Source organism: Anser brachyrhynchus, assembly GCF_964034855.1.
Source record: "Anser brachyrhynchus genome assembly, chromosome: 4".
In the NCBI taxonomy this organism is placed as follows: Eukaryota; Metazoa; Chordata; class Aves; order Anseriformes; family Anatidae; genus Anser; species Anser brachyrhynchus.
Window position 1 is genome coordinate 10170016 of NC_137698.1, and position 22043 is coordinate 10192058.

Genomic DNA, 22043 nt, shown 5'->3' on the forward strand with positions numbered 1-22043 from the left:
CAAACACTGCCCATGATGTTGAAAGGCATCATCAGAGGCACTATCAAGGTAGCACCTGCCACCTAGAACTTTCCCACTTCCTGTGGATGTTCTTTCCTACATTTTGCTTTCAACAGGAGAGGGGAAATTAAAGTCATGTTACAAAATTTGTATCATGTATCTGTTTAATTTATCTGCTACTTTTATTAGACAGATTCTTTTTAAAAAAAAAAAATTACCAGAAATTAATAAAGTTTAATTTTACACCATGCTTTTGCTGTGTAGTTTCAAGAGTACTATTGTACCTCAATTAAAAAAAAAAAAAGTATTTATAAAATAGGAATTACAAAGTTGAATGTGATATAGTGAAATATTACTGTTAGGCTTAAAGAAACACCAACAGTCTCTCTGTTACATTGAATACAAAGTTTAGCCAGCCAGATGAACTGTCTTTGTGAGTCCTGAATGGAAAGTGATAACAATACAGTGGTGGGGCTGCGTGGGTCTTCCTATGCCCATAAACAAACACTTCCACTGAAATTAACAGAAGAACAGCCTCATCAATGTTTCTTATTTATCTATTTCTTTCTTAGTCTAGGGATTTCTTGGATAAATTTAATTAAACTGTGCCTTTGCTTTCATGCTTTGAGAGCTTGGCATGGGTGGTCGAAATGTTCTCGCTTACTTACTAGTCTGTTCCATTTACTTAACAGTCTTGGAGGGGAAAAAAAGATAAAGCAAGCAAGCCTGTCCTCTAAATCACTTTGACTAAAACCCACATTTCTGCTTCACTCAACATTTACAGAAAATCATTAAACTTGCTTGTCTGATTGTAAAAGGACAGAAACTGCTTTTAATTCCAGTAACCTGGTCATTCCATATTACCACTGTATAGAGAGAACATAATGACACCATGTTGCCCTTTCTTTTGCATTTTACAATGCAAATAGGTTACATATCATTGCATGGGCCTGTGAATTATCAGTATCAGACTAGAAGATGGAAACATACTATGACCTTGGCAAGTAGGTAATAATACAAAGTACAGTTTTTAATTAATGGTTATATAATTGCTGACACTTTTTCTGGAACAGCCATTGTTTCTATGTTTGTCAGTTTTTTCACTGTGAACTCTGAAGCAGGCAATCTCATATCTGAAGTGCTTATCTGGGCCTAAAAACTGAGGATAAAATCTAGGTCCTGCTGTAGTTGAAGGGAGTTTTGTCACTGACTTCAAAAGTGTTATAATTTCACCTTGTGAAATTGAAAATCCTTGCCTGGTGAATCTTGCATATATTTTCTATGAATACCCAATTCTGTCAGCTCTGAAATACTAAGTATAAGTAGAAGGGGATGCTGCAAGAAAAGTACAGGAGGAAATGGAGCACTCAGTTTAGATGGAAGCAGATGCATGTGGAATAAATGGACAAGTTTGTGGCAGTTACCAAAGAAATAAAGGAGAAAACAGAATGGCTGTAATATCAGCACTTTATATGATTATCAATTTCATGCATGCATCATAAGCACACTGCATTTCAAGAGCTATACCTTTTCATGAACTACTAAGTTCTGCTACAAAAATATTTAAATATTGGATTTAGGTTAAAATTGTTTGCACCACTGAAGGACACAGAGAACATAGAAATACAGTTTTAATTACTAGTCCCCTTCTGTAAATTCTACACTTCTCAGGAAAAAAACAGTATTACAATAATATTATTTGACATTAAATATGCTTAATACAATAAGCATATATTTTCAATGCATAATAATTATACTGTAAATTTAGGTTTTGATTTTTGTCTAGAAAGAAGCTCAAAAAAAAAAAAAAAAGGCTAAAATTCACCAAGCAAGAAACAGAACCATACTTTCATCCAAAAACCCAAAGTATTCATCCTATATATACAGCAACTGAGTTTATGTCTTTCTTTCACTTGAAAGTATTTAAACAAGAGTCTCCTATCCATCTTGGTTTTGCTGTGGGGGAAAGAATATAAAAAAAAAAAAAATGCTCTTAAAGCCCTATTCGTTAAACACACATACTACAGATTCATATACAGGAGAGGATACAAGAGCAGAAAGCAAACTAAGCCTGCGGTCATCAAAACAAATCATAAACATTTAGGTGGACTTCAAAGTGAGTTAACTGGTTTTGCCTTTACTTCACTTGCATCAGCCTGTCTAGCAACTTTATCACAAACTCAGTCAAGTTCTGTATTCATATAACGTGTGACAGCCTAAGGTTTCCTGCCTTCTGTCCTCAAATTGAGCCTAAACATTATATTTACAGGACCCAACACCAAGACCTTTGTAGTTCAGCACACACTTCTGCCTATATAGTCATGCTAACTAAACACCAAGAGCAGCCCTTCCTATCACAGTCTATGCAAACACAGATAAAAGATGTGCAAACTAACCTTTGCACTGCAATCTCATACATACAGCTTATGATCACCGCCTCTTTCACCTTCTGACAGAAACAAGGACAACTCTGTGGAGTCTTCTCCTTTCCAGAAGAAAAGTATGGACTATCCTGATCACCAGACTCAGTGAATGGACATATTAGTTTTTCTGGGTATGCTCTTCTCAAACTGATGATTCACAGTCATCCCTCCAACTTAACTAATGCTATCCCACTAGAACCAGCTTCTCTGCAGAAAGGTGCTACACCCAATATCCATTCATCTCTGCATAGCTATAATTAATGCTAAGCTCTGAATTGGATTAGCCATGTAAGGCTGCTCTGTAAACAAGCTAATAGGATCTCTCTGCTAACACCACTGTTACCAATATCCAATTACTGTAACCAGGTATTAATCTGATGCTGATCTGTCAGGCTACAAAAATTAGAAAACTCACTGTTGCAACATTTGAATACAATGAAAAAACAAAAAAAAAAGTATTTTTTTTCCTCTTGACTAAGGCATGTGTACTTACTAGCACTTTATTTTGATATTACAGCAATGGATATGTAAAAAAACAAACAAACAAAAAAAAAAATAGCTCAGGGCCTGGGACTTCAATTACTATATTAGTCAAACAGTGATCTTGAATTTTTTTAGGTAGAATAAGAGCAATGTGTCCAACACACTTATCTGTAATAATAAAAAAGAGGTTTCTAAGAATTGTTCTAAATTCCTTTAAAAAAGTTAATAAAATCAATGATTTCTACCAGCATCCATTATGGAGTAATAAGGAAAAAAATATATATATATCTAATTTTTTAAAGCTTTTCTCTCCTAGCTTCTTTTACCCAAATGTTAAATACAGTCCATCAAAGAAAAAAATGGCAAACTACTAAAAAGAGTACCAACAGCTCATTTAGAATAGGCCACAAATTTTATCAGCTAAGTGATTGCTTTGATGTTCCGTAAAGGAAAGGGACTAAGCCAGTAATTACAGTTTGTGTTTGTTCACTCACTGTTAGCATAGCAAGTCATGAGCTTGTGAGGCTCTTAGGTTGTCTTGGGTAGAGGAAGCTATTGTAGCACATCAAGATACAGCAAAATGAGCACAAAAGAAATAAAAAACCCACTAACATTTGCATTCTGGGCAGTGCGGTTATCTCTCAAAAATACACATTATTCTCGGAATACCCTTCCCACCATTGTTTTTTAAAGGTAACAATAGCTAACTTGTGATGGATTTCACATTTCTGAATGAATATTAATTCCATTCCTGTTCCTGTGAGGCTGGTGTTGAAGCCAGAAATGAGGCACAAAATCACATGCAAGTAGAAAGAGCTAGCGAGGGTAAAAAGAAACCACAAGAAGTAGAATGAACTATTGCAAGTAACATCACATTTGAACATGTAAGACAGACTAAGAAAACTGCACAAGAGGAGATATGCAGAATAATTCCAGTTCATCTGATCCAGATAAAGTAGAGACACCTTTGCTAGACACTTAACAGAGAAAAGCACCCTTCTGGAGAAGAGGGAAATGGTGGAAAATGAAGAATGATGTGCACACCATTGATGTGCACTCCTGTGCACACCATTGATATGTTCTCCATCTCCGTATACAGAAAACAACTCTACTTGTATCTACATTATGTTTCCCATGTGAAAAATCAGTGATCTGAGAATGACTTCATAATCAGTAATATGAAGATAATAAACATACCATTCATCAGTTTTAGTACTATTACAATGAGAGACAGTGGTATATGTAAGTAAATTCCAGAAGTATTACTAACTTTCTCTTCTGTGTGAGAAATTGGTTGAGATTTAAAAATTATAAATAAGACATTATCATGTCATTACAAGTCTGAAGTATTATCACGTCATTACAAGTCTGAAGTAGGAATTATCAGAGACCCATCCTCCTTCTAGATCCATCCAACTCCTCCTATTGCAAACAAAGCTGTAAAGCACAATCCCAAGACAGAGTTGTTAGTTGACTCTTTTCTGACACCCCACATAAACTTGTTTTACAGTAATAGGAAAAACCCTTAAATTGACAGAACTCACTCATTGGTCCACCAAAATGCATAAGTAAATCTTCCTAAGAGCTTCTACATGTCTTTCTTCATAAGCAATAGCTCACACTGCTTGTATAGTACAGTAATAAAAAGTGCAGTTATATATTTTTAAAGGTCTGATAAACAAATCATTCCATCTCTTAAAAATACAGCCCAGAAGTCCTCCTTCCATTTTATACTTCCTGAGCTGCCATAGCTGATTGAAAAAGTACAACATTAAAAATATATAAATATATAACATTACACTGTGTTTTAAATAACATCAGTTAATAGTTAATTAAAACTAATTACTACTTACTAAGATCAAGAGAAGGAGGACTTTAGAAACTAACAGTAATAATTAAAAAAAAAAGTCAGGATGACCAGGACATTCAGGAACAGAAATAACATGTCGCAGAGAGATCGCCATCAAACATGTATCTAACATAGAAAAGAGAGTTCATAAAACTTCAACATATCAGACTCCACTGGACAGCTTTTATCTTTATTTCCTTCACTCAGTAATGGGAAGGCTTATATTTTCTTGTGGACAGTTGCTACAAAGCAGAGCCACTGAGACACCCACATTCCATGTATTTGTGTGGGTGTATGTGTGGGGATATATATAAAATATTGATTCTTCTAGGGTGGGTGAATAAACTGCATAACCAGCAGAAGTTCTCTGAATTTGACTTGTCTTGCAGTCTGCAACAGAACAGGTCAATGGTTCAGAAATCTTTTCCTAACCCTTCTGTGGTCCCAAGGCTCCCTGCACGAGTACAGAGAAGCAAACTAAAACACTTGCCAGTGCTTGGGGTTTTTATTTTATTTCATTTTTTCATTCTTCAGGCTAAAAGGCAAGCAATGGGAAGAGAGATCACTATATACGTAATGATTTTGCAACATAAAAATCAGGGCTTAAAGGCTTAAAAATGTCGTGCAAATTATCCTTTCTAGATAAATCTGTATTCTTTTCCCATCTATAATTCAATTTTCAATAACTCTACTGGCATAAAAAGTTATGTAAGTCTTGCCAAAGTTAATACATCAACTTGCTCTCTGTAGGAGAGGTATTGTAGTGGCAGTGAGTTAGACTGCCTTTGTATGCTACCCCTGCTGTAACATCCTGAAAGTATTCTGCATCTCACCACTTGTTAAAAATATGACTACCAAAGGATGCAAGTTTTCACTGGATCCCATTTACCAGCAGCTGGAAACTTTCACGCTCAATAAAGCTTCAAGACACATTTAATCTCATCCCCGTCCTCAGGTTTTTATTGGTGTGTTTGTTTCCACCCTCAATATCTCCAATCTAATTAATTATTAAACCTGTAACTTACACTTGCTAGAGCCACAAAAAATGAAACATGAAGTTTGCCTTTTTTTTTTTTTTTTTAAGGTAGTAGATCCGAATAATAACCTATGGAGCTTTAGAACACAAGACTACAAAAAACAAAAACAAACAAACAAAAAACCAATCAAACAAACAAAAACAAACAAAAAAAAACAAAAACAGAATATCTTCATCAAAATATATTTTTATTGTACATTAAAGAACAGATGGGAATAGATTCCTGTTTCATAACCAAAGCAAATTGGCCAGGTTTCTGACCTACTTTTTAACCTGTCTACAACAAGGAAGAGGCCTGCTTATACTCTTCCCCTTATACCCTTCCAAGCACACACACACAAATAATTTCTCCCAAACACAGAACCCTGCCTTTCCCTAGCCCATGTGAGCCTGTGGCAGGATGAACATCCTTTTCTAATGCGGGTTCCCTTGCTGGACTTGCTAACAATTCTCCACCTTGTGCACACAGCTTCTTCAGCTTTCTCCCACTCATTATTACAGCCTAAGACTACCACAACAGTGCTAGAAGAGAAGGAGGAATGGGAGAAGAGAGGTAAAGCAAGCAGTCTGGCTGCATACTCATTCATCATATGGTCTGTGTACTATGTATACACTGCCCAAATATTTCCCCACCTGTGGTGCCACCACATAGTGTGGATCTAGGTGCTATCACCATTCCCAGTGTTTGTTCTTCATTTTCTCTCTCTCATGTTCCCTGTCTCTGTCATCTATTCTCTTTTAACCAAAAGTACTAACTAGTCAGACACAGCCTACATTCTGTTTAATTTTATTGAGAGTAGGTGATCAAAACATAAAGCAGAAATGTGCAGAATTCAGGGGAAACACTCACTCAGAGGCATGCGTGCACACAATCCTGGCTGCTTGTCTGCTGGCCCAAAAGCACTTGGAAAACTGGAGTTCTTCATGCCCACAGTGGTTTGCAGCTTCAGCTTAGCATGTGGAAAGACGTGCTGACTGCTGCCAGCTCCTGGTATTAGATCTTTCATAGTCCTTTGGTTGTCAGGCCAAGTCCCTGCCGCAAGCTCCTGCAGTTGCAGGGTCAGGTCCCACTGGGGGCCACCACGCTTGTATACAGGGCGGTGAATCCAGAAAACATGTTATAAACCATATAAATACTTTGTTATCGAGCATAAAAAAATATCTTGTTGAGTGCCAGCAAACTGTACTGGCCTTGCAAAGGGACTACTTAACCTTGAAAGATGTTCTACATTCAGCAGCACTGCATGGGCTTACCATCCACTGGGAGAACAAACAAAAAAACAAATACAAAAGAGAACATTTATCCAAAGGTAAGTCCCTTTGTACAAACGCTGAGATGCTTTACTCAGAGCACGATGAGATTTCATAAATAAAAGTATTTTTTATTCTTCTTACTGGACAAGTACACAACATTTGAAGCACTGTTATGAAGCGCTTTTACACAGGCCACATTCATTTACTGCTATCTATACAAAGTGTCACTGTTCTGAAAGAGAGCACTTAGCTACAGGAAAAAGATCCCTCAAGACCTTTTCAGATTTACTTTTAGTATAAAGGTTACTTCCATGATAGGGCAGATAGCTCAGAAAAGGAACATAAATGCAAACCATGCCTGGCTTGACCCTTAGAGAAACTGAAAAAACAAACAAAAAAAAACACAAAAACAACCATCAAACATTCCTCTGAAAGTCTGATGGTCTGAAATACCATCTAACAAATAATAATTAAGTTGCATCAAAGCCTTGCACCAAAACTGTGGGCACTCAGAACATCTATTATCAGATCTGTTATCAGATCGAATTCATCCACGCCCAGCTGGGCACAGCATAATGATGAGCTATGACCTCACGGCTGAACTCAGATTCAGCAGTCCGGAGGGCACACAACTTAGTCTGGAAGCAAACACGGTTGTGGTGGAAGACGAGGTGATGGCTGATCTGCCAGTCCTGACCAGTGGTAACCAGAGACTTGTGGGGTTATGTCCCAGTGCCAGTTCAGATGCTCAAGCATCTCAGCCTCCAGTTACCATTCCAGACAGGAATGACAGTCTTGTTGGTCCTATATTATTGGCTACTGCCAGCCTTTTGTGCCCTTCGGAGTCTGAGATATCCTCCAAAGCGTTTTTGACCTGGTATGTGGCTGTCTACTTCTTATTTCCAGATTAAAGTCCACCCTAAGTCAAAACAACTAAAGAGCACGTAATAAAGACAGCACTTTCTCTGCTCTGTCTCATCCTGCACTTGAGTGAAAAGAGGAAATGACAAGGTCAGCATAAACCCTTGCTCTCGTTATGTAATATTTTTGAAAGAAAAACAGAAGAAAAAGCCTGTCACTCCTTAAAAAACTCACCAGTGTTCCTCAGGTATTTTTGTTGTTGTTGTTTTGTTTTTATTTATTTTTCTCTTTTTTTAAGCCACATGCCAGTCTGGAAGACAGTTATATGCAGTTTTGTCCTGGTTTTGGCTGGGATAGAGTTAATTTTCCTCCTAGTAGCTGGCATGGTGCTGTGTTTAGGGTTTAGGATGAGAACAATGTTGATAACATGCTGATGTTTTAATTGTTGCAGAGCAGCGCTGACACTAAGCCAAGGACTTTTCAGCTTCTCACACTGCCCTGCCAGCAGGCAGGCTGGGGGTGCAGCAGGAGGTGGGAGGGGACAGACCCAGGACAGCTGACCCCAACTGGCCAAAGGGGTATTCCATAACATGTGGTGTCATGCTGGACAATTAATATTGGGGGGGGGAGGGGGGCTGGCCAGGGGGCAGGAGGGGGAGGAAGCAGAGGGAAGGTGGTGGTATGGGTACTGCTGCTCAGGGACCGGCTAGGCATCTGTCAGTGGGTGATGAACAATTGCATTCTGCATCACTTGCTTTGTGCATTCTTTTATTAATGTTATTATCATTTTTCCTTTCCCTTTCTGTCCTATTAAACTGTTTTTATCTCAAGCCAAGAGATTTTACCTTTCTGGTTTTTTTTTCTTTATCAAATTGTCTCCCCCATCTCACTCGCTCAGGGGGAGTGGAAGACAAACGGCTGTATGGTGCTTAGCTGTCTGCTGGGTTAAACCACAACAAGCTCAAATCAGGGTACAACTCCTGCATAATCACAGCCTCATAACTGTATCCTGCAGTCCTCTTTAAGGATATCTCCTAAACTCAACTAATTCACTTTATTAGGTGATTCAGAAACAGATGCATTGACATGGTCCTTCTAGAGGGGCTCATGTTGGTTCCCTAACCAAGATGATCAGTGCAGGCTTTCCCTCTTCATTCAGGGTCAAGGGAAAAAAAAAAAAAAAAACATGGTATATTCCAGGTGAACCCTTGTAGCTCACTATGGATTCCTTACAGCTCTGGAGAAGGGCTAGTGAAAGTATTTTGACTACTGATGATTCACAGACTGTGGCATGCTATCCCTAGAAAAAGTCTTTCCACTGGCCATAAAACGTCTAAGGCTGAGGGCTCGCAATTGTGTAAATAAGGAAAGCTCACAATTATTTAAATATGCAAGATGTTTGACAAGTTTTCTTACAAGACATTCCTCCACTCCTGAAGTCCAGGGTGCCTTCTTTCCCTCTCTCTCCTCCTCTCAAAGATATGCTTATTCTACAGTTGAGACAGTAATTTCCTTGTCAAAGGTCTTCTGGATCTTCTCTTCAAGAGAATTAGCTCCATTACTTCAGAACACGCCTTCCTGACCTTTCACGTGGCTTTGTGGATAGCAATGTATTGAAAGGAAGGCAGAAAGGTTCCCCCCTGAGCAACACCGAAGCTCCAAACACACTGTGTGTGGAAGCATCCTGGTGGCAGTGGGAGATGGATGGTGTGGGCCATGCCATATGTCCTTCACAGAGATGTGTTGGCAGAACTGGGTCATTCCAAGTGGGTCACTGTGAGGTGCAAGTCATCAAACTGTCTGCCCACTCTCTGGGTGTTGGGTGCTCCTGAGGTTTCACCCACCCACACCAACTGGGACACCCAAACAGTACCTCTAGGAACCAGGCAGGGAAACTGGATCCCTGGGGTTGCCTACCTGTGCAGGTGGCACAATGAAGATAGCTGGATAGGGATGACTGGTAAGGACCCATAGCTCCTTTTATAGCCTTTCATGATATGAATTACACAGCTGAAACGGCCTTTTTTTTTTTTTTTTCCTGGGTATTTTCTCAAGATAGTGATTATGAGAACAGGATAGACTCTAATGTCCAATAATGACAGAAGTTCACCAGCTGTCCATATTATTTTTAAAATATTCAGTACTCAGAGGCTCTATTCAATAAATGCTCCAAGCTATATAGCAGTTAAGATTGAAAAGTGGCATTTTTCATACTCCTATATGCCTTTAAAACTTTTCAGTTATCCTATATGCTTAATAAAAAATACAGCAAAAATCATTATACAGTACGCACCTACAGATGGCAACTGTAACTCTGATGTCTAATGTCTACAGTACAGATAAAAACACAACACTTTTTTTAGTGGCTTGCTGTCTAATACAAAGCATTAATTCCTTCTGGGGTAAATTATGGAAGTTACCTTTTGTAACAAAAATAATAATGTTCATACAGCACTGCATGTAATGGAAACTACAGAAGAAACCAATCTATCCAAGCACTTCATGGATTTATTGAGACTGATTTATCAGTTTTAATTCATCTAAGCTCAAAAACATCCTGAGCGCTCACAGGATATGAGAAATTACTTCTGTTTGGCTCCAAAATAATACATAAATCCATGTCATTTTTTTTGAGATTTGTCAAAATAGTTTTATGAGCTCGTAGATTCATTCAAATTTACATTAAAAAGAAATCCCTGAGCACAAGTGAGATGGACAAGACATACCAGAACTTCCAGAAAACTTTAAATTACTGATATTGAAATTTGTCTAAGACATTACATTTTACATACGTTGTCTTGCCGAATGTACTACAGGGTTTAAAATGGTCTGCCCAGTTCCTTATCTTGGTTACTCATCATAAGGACAGGAGGTCAAATAGCATAGTGCTTTTAAACACCATTAAAATATAAATGGAAAAGGAAGAGGACACCTCACATTTATCCAGGAGCACCTATGTTGATTTTAGAAGCCATGGTTAAACCTTGTTAAGCTTATGAAATCCCACAGAAACACAACAGAGATTAGTAGTGGTAAATATAGTTATTCTATCAAACTATGCAGAAGTACTTTGATTTAGCTAGATTAATTCAGGTTGGTAACATCAAAATTTCAGGTCATTTTTCTGGTTAAACATGTTTTGAGGCTAAGGTTTAAAGAAGTATTAAAGATTTAACATACAAGCTGCAGTTCTTTTGTTGTTTGCTCTCTGGTACCAGCTCCTGGGTGTCTCTAGATCACCAACAATGTACATATTGTCCCAATATGCACACACACTTTAATTAATTACAAACTTCAACATAAGAGGGGAAAAAATATTAATTGAAAATAAGAGTAAATTGATACTATTTTTTCCCCAGAGAGCTTTATATTATTACTCTACTCATCTAGCACTTGAGATGGCAATTACCCTCAGGAATTGTGAGACAAAAAGGTAAGTCACTTCAGTTCAATAGACAATTCCTATTACATGGAACAGTAATTCATACTTCAGCACATACAAAATCTCTTACCTCTGGGGTTTTCCTCTCCTGTTTTTCAGCCAAACACAGACTGAAAAATGTAAGTCAATGCTGTTCTTTTAAGCTCAAATATTCACAGTCCAACTACAAAATTTACATGATGAAGTACTTTCCATAAGGCAATTAATGTTATTGATCCCAAGACGTGCAAGCTAAATATAACAAAGCTGCATTCATCCAGCTCACCCACAGATTCGCTTAATGGTGCCTTTTGTCACTATTATGTAGTCTCTACAGACACAACATTGGTAGAACTGTCCATGTTGTTCCAGGAATAAGGTTACTACATGAGCAATGGTTAGAACAAAAAGTCTCGAGTTAGGTTTCCTGAATTTTACCCCTAATTATAACACAGTGTGTTATCTACTATGAAACATTTGTCTCTCATTTGCATTGAAGATGGGTCCAGTCATACTTGCATACAATATATCTATATGAATCATACATACACATGCATTTTCTACATATTTACCAACACCCCATATTTATTGCCAAGTCTTGTAATCAGTATCCTTGCCTAAAGTTCCTATATGGACATATAATTATTGTATTAAACAAGTGGGCCTCCAGAAATATTACGCACATTAATTGAAGTTCCATGAAAAATTCAGAAAAAAAGTGTTCAACAAAAACTGTCATGTGAAAGTCTGACAGATCATGGTTTCTATCACTGAAATTGTATTTATTATAATATTGTACTGCCAGTGTTTTATCCCGTATTGGTAGAACACAGATAACCATTACTATCACTATTTTGCTATTTACGTGGTGGCATTAAATAGCCGTAAACAACACTAACTGTTGTTGCAACTGTCTGTTTTCTGGACTCCACTTAATAAGGAGTGTCTACAGAAATGTTCTTAGCCAAATATCTACTCATGCTGCTTTGGCTCTGGATAACTAAAAATGATAATAATAAAAAGCACCTGACTTTGTTAGTGCAACAATGAGTGCATACAAGGTCTCAGCAGGTAACAGGGCGGCTCCAGGTCTCTGGTTCAGTTGTAAATCTAGCTGTTGCACTCTGGTGTTTACCCGGAATATCAGACTTTAAACACCAAAAGTGTAGTGACCCATGGGGGACCAGCAAATGACGAGTCATCACCAAGTGATGCTGTTTACAAAGATGCTGGAGAACATCAGGAGCTGGCTTTGACTGGTTTCAGTGACAGAAAACCCTGACTGTAGGAGGCAGAGAGCAGAGCCTGCAGAATACAGTACTTCAGAGCCTTTTTTTTTTCTTTTTTCTTTTCTTTTTTTCCCCCCACAAACAGATCCTAAATGCTTCAGTACAGCTACCAATTCCTTGACCCTCCCATCCCTGACTTTGCCATATTCTGAACCAGGTATACTCCTTGCACATCACCTCTGCTTGCTGCTGTCCTTGAAGACTCCTCAACAGAGCTCACTAGCCACGTGCTGTGGGCATCACTTATGTTGCACACGTACAGTTAGGTCTGGGTGTTTTCTGTAGTTTATCTAAACAGTTAACTTATCTGAAAGTCTTAAGTGATAACCATTCTATTAGTTCTGAACATCCTATTGACTCAAAACTAAAGGGCTGTTCCCAATCTTGATGAAAATGCATTTGGCAAACTGATTTAGATTAAGTAGCGATCAGAGTGTCTGAGATTCAAGCTGTTTTCTCCACATTTTCTTGATACAGAATTTATTATTATCAGGTCCTCAGGGAAACCTGAAGGAGACAATAAAAACCCCACATCTTTGCCTCTCACCTACAGACCTTAATGTTCCTTGATGGGCACTGCAACAGAGCAAATTATCTCAATGTAGAAGAGTACATCTGTGAAACCAAGGCTTGCTTTATACAATAAAGATGAAACTACTGCCTTTCTATATTTGAGTTACCTTCCAGGTATTTAGCAAAGGAATTCACTATTCAGCTCTTCTTGAAACATTTTTCCTTGATACTATCATTTTGACATTCTGTTTTGGATTAACTTCCAGGACATATTGATTTCTTTCCTCTTTTTGGTCTGCATTTTCCAGGCTAGGAACTATCCATTCCTGCTCTCAGGTCAAAGCTTAAAATAATGCCAATACTAATACTAGTACTAATATTAATAATGCCAACTTCTTCCCAAACCTCCACAACTAAATGCCTTATAGTATATGTTTATCCAATACATCTAGGTTGCTTAAGATTTTAGAAACAGTTGCCATTATTGAAGAAATTATTTAAATACATAAGCACGTGAAAGCACACACACACATATGAAAAATATTTCAAACTCACCAGACTTGCACTAAAAGAACATTAAGGATGTAATACCAAGTACTCAGAACCTAGGGAAAAATGTCTGTATTCAGCTCTCTCTTAACTATCAGTTTTTAATTTTACAAGTGTACTTTTTTCCCCTCTCTGATGGGAGGAGTGCCTCACTGAATGTGTAGTATGGGACCACACAACACAAATGAATCAGGGCTGAGTAGTGAAGGTTGTTGTCCATGCCTCATTTGTTGCCAGTGCTGCAAGGAGTTAATAAATGGTGCTGGAGACAGACGGAAGAGAAATGAGGGTTTGATGGTGAAGACAATTGAATGCTGCTCTGGAGAATTGTATTCCATCCCCATCTCTGCGATCAAGCTCCAATGTGATGCTGGGCAAACATTTCACAGATGGCTCCTAATTGTGAGTTTCTCATTTCCTGCATGCACAGTGTGCAACACCTGAGGCCAGATTTACAGAAGTGCTAAGCATTCAAACTGCAACTGTGTTTGACTGAAACAGTTTTCTGAATGGGAATACTGCTGTAAAAACTGCATACTTCTGAAAATTCAAATCATGCCTCTTCAAACAAATGTTTACTTGACAATTTTAGTCATAATCTCTTGAAGAGTCAGTCATGTATTTTAAAAACAGAGATAAGGCAATAACTTCCCTTTGGGTATGGCTGGGATAAATTCATTAAAGTTTATGCAGCACTTCAAGACCATGGCTATCTACTAAAAATTCCCACTACAATGCGGATAATTACGATGTAGAATTTTTAGTGAGAAGTAGCAACAAAGTGCACTAAATACAACACCCAGATACACATTATGGAAGGTACTAACATTCATATTTTGGACACAGTTTGTACGTGTAAGTATAACTTAAATCTTTCTATAATGCATATGCATACATATATGTCAAATCTAACAGTTTGCATCTGTTGCCTCGGCAACTAAATTTAAACAGATCAGCTGGCTGTAATCTTGACCCTTTCTTTCTGAAGTTGCATTGCAATTTGGTTTTTCAATTCTCTCCAATATCCTATTGCTCTGATAGTGCAAATATACCATACACTACAGCAACAGGCTTCCTATGATAATTTCTGTACATTGTTGTTTTACACTTAAAAAAATCAAGCTGGTCGACAGTAGAAGTCAAATGGGTTTCCTGTCCTGTTCTCATCTAGTCCGTTTAAAGAACTATTTCTGAATCAGATGTACCTCCAATTCATGCTGAAGAACAGGTATGAATGTTTTATACCTATTTTTCAAACTCTGAACCTAGTTAGTTTTGTCTTTACAGTTTGCGCACATTGCCTTTGTATACCAATATTAAATAAATCAGGACGAATGTTTCACAGCAGAGCTTTTTCCTGATCCTGTTGAAGCACTGGTACTTTGGCTTTCCCATTTTCCTTTTGACTTCACAACTTGGAGCTGTCTCAAGGCTGCTCTAAGCTACGCTCAAGTGTGATATAGTAAACAAAGCCTTCCTGGACCCTTGGATTTACTCTAGGCGTATCTTTTCCCTCTTTCTCCCCTCCCCCAAAAAATGTCCTCTAACACATATTTCATGTTGCAGGCTGCAGAAAGGAGTGAAATAAGATAGTTCTTCTGGCACAATGCCACCGAGGGATTTTCTTGACTCCAGCACACTCCCTGGGCAGTAAGCTGTGCCAGCTGCCCTGCTGCTCCTATCCGCCAGAACAGCACAAAGCAGCATGAAAGAAGACAGGAGATATAAGCCTTGATATCTTTTTAAAGAAAGCCAAAATTCCCATTCTGCACTTCATATTTCGGACGTTTAGATTAATGGTCTTAAAACCATAGCACTCAGGTTGAGAAAAACATTTCTACATTCCTCCACCACCACACCCTCCCCTTCAAATGCAATAGGCTAAAGTTTAGAGGCACAAGTCAATGGGTAATTAACAGATAATGAACAGAGATTTGCAAGAGCTGCTTTCACAGTTGTCAATCTGTCACCAGCAGCACAAAATACCATCAACAGTTTCTATGTCTAAAGCATTTTTGAATGATTCTGAAAAGAGTTTTCTTCCTGCAGATAGATAACCACAGTTATTTACATACTGTTTATGTCTAAATAATTACATTTGCAGGGTGTTTAAGATAATATCAGGAAACTTCTATTAAAACACTCAACAACCCAAATTTATGCTGATAATGGTATTCACCGAGTGACAGTTTCTGAAGAAGCACTGTGTGAAGAACTGTCAGTTTTCATTTGAGTTTTGTGTGAGAAGGACACAATTGGAATGATAAACTGAATATTGCAGCAAACTGGAGCAAAATTTCATAAATATTAGTTATATTAACCAAAGTCTGATTCTGACAGAAATAATAGAAAACAATCAATCAAGCTCAGCTCTAATTAAGCTCAACTACCTAACTGAATAGCTGCCATTGTCATAAACAGTGATTGCTTTTGAAGTTCAGAGTTAGAAATGGAAATAAAGTTTCAGCATGAAATAAAATTATATCATGTGAAAGGGAAATTCTTGTGGCTGGGGTACACTGTGAAAGGGAAACCCGTGTCTAGGACATACCAAACAATGCTTCTAAGATACAGTTTATGCATATTTAAACTTCAATCCAGATCGCTTCTCTGTGAATTTTTCCCACGGCTAGATGTACTTCTCATTATGCCCTTCTACCATTTGACCAATTTGTGCTTAGCTGAAGTCACACGTTGAGCAAGGACTCAAGGGCTTTCTTACACATTGCCATTCTGGCTATGGATGTCCAAGTTTGTTACTGGCAATACTGAAAAAAAAATAAAAAATGAAAACAAACAAACAAACAAAAAATACCAGCAAGCAGAGAGATGTAGTTCACAAAACAGTGAGAGGCAAACCAGACCTGCTGCATGCTATTCTGAGTTTGCATTTGATGTTTAACTTCCTATAGACCAAAAAACACTTAGAAGAATGTTGGCTTTAGAGATGGCTTTTATTATTAAAGGGCAAGACCTACATGCTTTGATTCATTTCCTGTTCATTTAAAGGGAATTAATTCTAAATCCTATATATGTATATATTTGAGTTGTATATAGTAGCATCAGCTATTTTAAGGCAATTATCTCTAGAGGAAAATGGAACAACAGATGAACTGGCAACAATTTATCCACAGATTTAGACACATTTAATAGTAAAAGTGACAACAGATCCCTGGCTTTGTGATTCCACCTGCAGAATTTCAAATTCTTGTTTATACTCCTAACAGAGGCACACGTGGAAGCGCTGTGCTCATCTACCAACCCTCACAGCCTGTACCATAAGCCTCCATAATAAAGTACCTGATCTTGATTTGCTACAGTTTAGTCCTGGAGCAAACTCTAATATTTGTGAATGATAAATATACTTGGTTTTAACTTCATTTTCACTTTTATGACTGTAAACCTTGACCACTTCATCCATGTCTATGTTGCATCAATGAGAATAGGGAAAAACTACCTGAGTCAGCATCTCCACATACGTTACCTTTTGTGTAGTACAGTGCTGCTACAGCTATAGCTCTTCTAGTGCTAGCATATTTTTAGTCACTAAGACCTTCAAATTTTATTCCAATCCCACATTTTAAAATAAGATCCTGAACTTTCCTCATAGTTTTCCTCATTTAGAAATGTAGTTCTGTATCACCGTTAAGTATTTCAGCCTGGCTACATGAAGGATTTATCTCAATTCCTTCTGGCTGTTAAAATCTCACAGCAATAACCTCCCATGATATTATTTCCTTTTATTCTGGACTTCCATCCTATAAAGATAAGCAGGGCATACAAGAAACTGAGGCCATACACCCATGCAGCCAAATGCTAGTTTTCTTCATATGTACTATAGCTCTTATTAAAGTTGTGGTTCCTTCCCAGATGAACACTGCCTTTCTCTGGGAAGGAGTTATTTGCTCAGGCTTCATGCCTCATATTAGCATACTCCCACGGCTAAAAAAGCTTGCTCCAGCCACTGGAAAAGGGAGCTGCTCAGCAAACCAAGGTCAAACAGGTATAGAATATGAGCATATGGACAGAATTTGCACCCAGCAATGTTCCTGAGCCCCTGCAGTACTTCATATTTTTCTTTCCTAACATGCTTTGTTTTCTGATGGGAAAACCAGAAGGCTGCAGTCAAACTTTGAAATTTCTTTAAAGCAACATAAAACAAAACCCAACACTTAATAATCACAATCACACAGGAGAACAAGCTACTTTAGGCTCACTGGGATGCTGCAATATTGTATAGCTAAAATGCAATACAATGCCAAAACAGCCCACTTCCATAGTGCTAGATACCTCTCTGCTTTTAGATTTCTCCTAAAGTGTTCAAGACATATTTTAACGCAACTTTTCTAGTAAAATGTGTTCTTTTTTGTTTTGTTTTGTTTATTGATGAAAGCATTATTTTCAGCCATTGAATTTTCTCTAAAAATATCACCTTTCTATAAACCCCAACCACCAATCAACAAATCACTAACTCATTACTAATTGCCATAAGCTAACAAGAAAGTAAATGAAAAATACGCTGTATGCAAAGTCTGAATATAGTCCCCACACATTTTTAACCATAAACCTGTGTGTGCTCTGCTCTCTAGGGTCCCATCTTTGCACGCAAACTACGTAACACTTGAATATAAGCTCTGTTGACAAGAAAATCTCATCACACTAAAATTAAAAGAATTTCCAGAGCAGATAGAAACAATAAAGCTTGACTTATTTTATTTTGAGTTTGTATCCTCAGGAAATGAAGCATAACAGTATTTATGTTGACATTTCATATCTTATGTTCATCCAGATTCAAGAAATCAGGTTGCCCTGGCAACCTTTATTGCTTTGTCTCTACAGGTTGCTTTAGTCTGCCATCACCTTGGCACCTGCAACACTGTGCAACTTGCACGGCTTAGAGGGAGCTGGGCTTGTTCACGTAGCTACTACACCCAGCAGCCACTGACTTCAGCTGCTCACAGCATCCATCGCCAAGGAGCTGTGGCTCTGAAGCCTGACCTTGCTTTCCTGGTGAAAGCCCAATTAATTTTCACTGATCTTTCCCGCAGCTTCAGGTTGTCAAACCTCACAGGACCAGGCTGGGTTAAACCGCCTCCAAGAGACAGCAGTCATAGCCATAGTCCATCCCTCCCATACAGCTGGCAGTGTCAACTATTTAAATGAAACAATATTCATGAGGGGGACTTTGAGAAGCAAGAGACACTCTCAGAATGAAGTCTAGCTTCCAGAGAAATTTTAATGCGTCTGAGCAGGTGATAACACAGAGGAGGAAGACCGATAAGAATATGAACTTCATTTCCATCACAAGCAGTTAGCAGTAGCTGAGGAACAAGCCCTTTCACAGCTGAACTGGCATTTGGATTGATCACTATTGACAGGTTGTTTACAGGGAAGATCTCTAGAACTCGAAGTACTCACCAAGTAGCTGAAGCTTCTTCCTTCTAACATAGGGAAAATACAGCGACAGGGAGAATAGCTCCTCACTCTCTGCCAGCATTCCATGATAGCAGAAGAAAACCTTTTACTTTCTGGTTTTGCATTTAATTTAGAAAATTTGACTTGCTAATCTTTTATATGTTGGCATTCTTTCATCTTCTTGAGAGATAAATAATTTTAATCAGGCAATTCCCTTCAGGATAACAATGATTCAAATTATACTGATGAATGATAACAATCAGTTATTAGGCATGAAAAACGTGTATATCAAAGCCTAACAACATTTATACTAACAAAAGTGCAAAGCTTTTTTCCCCCTTCCTAAAAAAAAAACCAACAAAAACTCACTCTAATAGTTTTCTTATGCACTCGAGTGTTGTTGGTTTTTTTTTTGTGTTTCTTCAAATACTAGAATAAAACCAACAGTTAACTGTTGAGTTCTGTTTGCAGTAGAACATTATTAGATGTGGAATTAATCAAATTAATGGGAGATACCATGCAGATACATAGAAGGTGTTTTCAAAGGCTGATTTTTAAAATGGAAAATTAACATTAAAATGGCACTGTTGACTTTAAAGCCCTCCACAGGGTTGGTTTTACTTTGTCATTATTTTGTCAGATATCCATCTTTACTCAGACAACATCTGACTTTCAAGGATCTTAAATGATCAATACCTCAAGCCTTTTTCCCCGGGAGTTCAGGCACAGAGCTGTTTCTCTCTGTCCCTTATCCTAGGCTGTGAGTTTTTCTGCACATTCAATTCAGGACAACAAGAAGGCAGCTTCAATAAAGCAGGACATCTGCCAATGCTGCTCATCACTCCACACAGCAAGGGAAACACCTGGACCACACCACGAGGTTCTTATTAGCAGACACCGTGCCACACAAACGGCTGCTCCAGGGTGCCTTAGCTATGTCTGGCCATTTCACAAAACAGCTAGGAATCTGCAGCAAACCCCTAGAAGATGTAGTGAAAGAGACAGTGATTTCAGGCAGAATCTAAGCAGAGCGTAACCACAGGCCTTTCTTGTAAAGACCCATAAATTAGCTTGAGTAATCCCCATATAACCTGTGCATACACCAGGATTGCCTTTAACTTGTTCCTATGGAGATGTGAAGGAACACGCTGTGCTGCTCTCTGGAAAACTTGGTGGCTGCTGGACAAACTTAGCTGATGAACTGAAATGGAGGAGCCCGTGTGCAGTTATCACCCCGTATATGTGGATGACATAATCTACATACCTTATTTTATCTTGAGATTAAGCAGCATATCTATATGTAAGACTCCTTCACTTGACAGCAGAAATAATGAATAGCTTTGTTTACTTTTAATAAAATCCCATAAAACCTCCAAAGACTACGACGTTGACAAACTTTACCATGGATGGGATCTGTGCAGTGAGAGCGAGATGAAGAAGTTCACCCAGTGCTGCAATATCCGAGGTTCTCAGCATCAGAAGGGACCTACGTTTGCCATCACCATTCGCATTACTTCTGTTAATGTCAGAAGGCTCATAAGATTGCTATCACCTTTTCTATTACTGCTTCCACCTTTTCTATTACTTCAATTCTTGACACAATAAACTAGTTCATCAGCCTCAAGTGCCTGTGCCTTTTTTATGACAAACCCAAAAGAACCTGCATTCTCGTTGTACAAAGCAGAATTCATGATGTGTATCAAGCTAGTCACATGCTTCTGTCAGCTAAGCTACCACACTTCCTTCAGTTAGAAAGAAATAAATTAAATTAAATATTACCCTTATCAGCTGAGACTTGTTTGTCCCCATCTCAACAGTCACCAGTAAGACTAAAGCATTCCATGAAAACCAGTGTAACAAATTCTATTATTTTAAGCACACCCCCTCAAAAAAAAAAAAAAAAAAAAAAGGAAAAGACGTCTTTACTAGTGTCCATGAAAGTATCAAACTGGAAGATGAAAACAATAAGACTCTACCAAAAAAACCCACAACATTCTGAAAATATGTCAGGAAGCACATTCAATATCCAAATAGCTCCCTATAGAGGGGTAATAGAAGGAAAATAATGCTTATCTAGATTAAGTTATAGTAAAATTAATTCATTTTGTAAACAGCAAATATCGTATCAGTAATTAGCAGTATAAATACCTTAAACAAAGTAAGATGCAGCTGCAAATTATGGCATAATGTCTTCTTTACAGCTACTTTCTCTGTCATTATGGAGCTAAATGTATTGTTCAGCTGCTGGTTGCAGGAGTCATTTTTACAAAACAATATTTGTTTTATGCACAATACATCTGGCGCTGAAGATAAAAATTCAATATACAAAACATACAGAAAGATATCTTGCTTAAGTTAACACAATCATTTGAAACATCCCACCTTAATAAAGAAAAACAAAAGTATTTCCAAGTTTAATTGTCTGTGCAAAAGATACATATGTTTACAGGGATTCCTCACAAACCATAAATCAGAAGGTGTTGTTTATAGGAAGGAGGTATTTGGCACAGAATTGTGGTGAAGATGACAATCAAAAATTCTTGCTCAGAAACAGTTTAACTGAGAAGCAATGCAGAAATACAGGAAATACAATCTTGTGCACAAAGTTCATTTCCCAGCAGTGTGTAAATGCCTCATCCAAATTGATTCTGCCCAATATTTCATGCCTTAATCAACAAGTATATGTTTTAGAAAGCTATCTGGGGGAATAAAAAAAAAAAAAAAAGGAAAACATAACAAAACATCGTTCATGATCTAATGCTATGAAGGATATTCATTAATGCAGCAACAGATGGTTAATCTGGAGACTTAAAATATGTCAACTTCATTTAATTAAAAGTCAACATTATTGTACTATTGCCATCATAAAACCAGTTTCTGACAGCATGCCAATTTTCATTGTTGTTCTACTTGTAAACAGAAACTTTTTGAGGAGGAACAACACTCTCAC

At 37.8% G+C, this 22043-nt stretch overlaps 1 protein-coding gene across 11 annotated transcripts in view; it reads right to left on the reverse strand.

The window, feature by feature from the left end:
* The window catches only part of GRID2 (glutamate ionotropic receptor delta type subunit 2), an 800504-nt gene that overhangs the window by 438570 nt on the left and 339891 nt on the right, over positions 1-22043 (reverse strand). The window contains exon 1 of one of the 11 annotated variants that reach the window (XM_080592193.1): positions 19097-22018. The exons of 9 other annotated variants lie outside the window; for them this stretch is intronic. In XM_080592193.1, coding sequence (XP_080448319.1) covers positions 19097-19175 — 79 coding nt within the window. In that variant the 5' untranslated portion in view covers positions 19176-22018. Of the gene's footprint in view, positions 1-2396; positions 3936-19096; positions 22019-22043 lie in introns of those variants that run through there. One more of the 11 variants, XM_080592183.1, reaches the window with a different exon arrangement.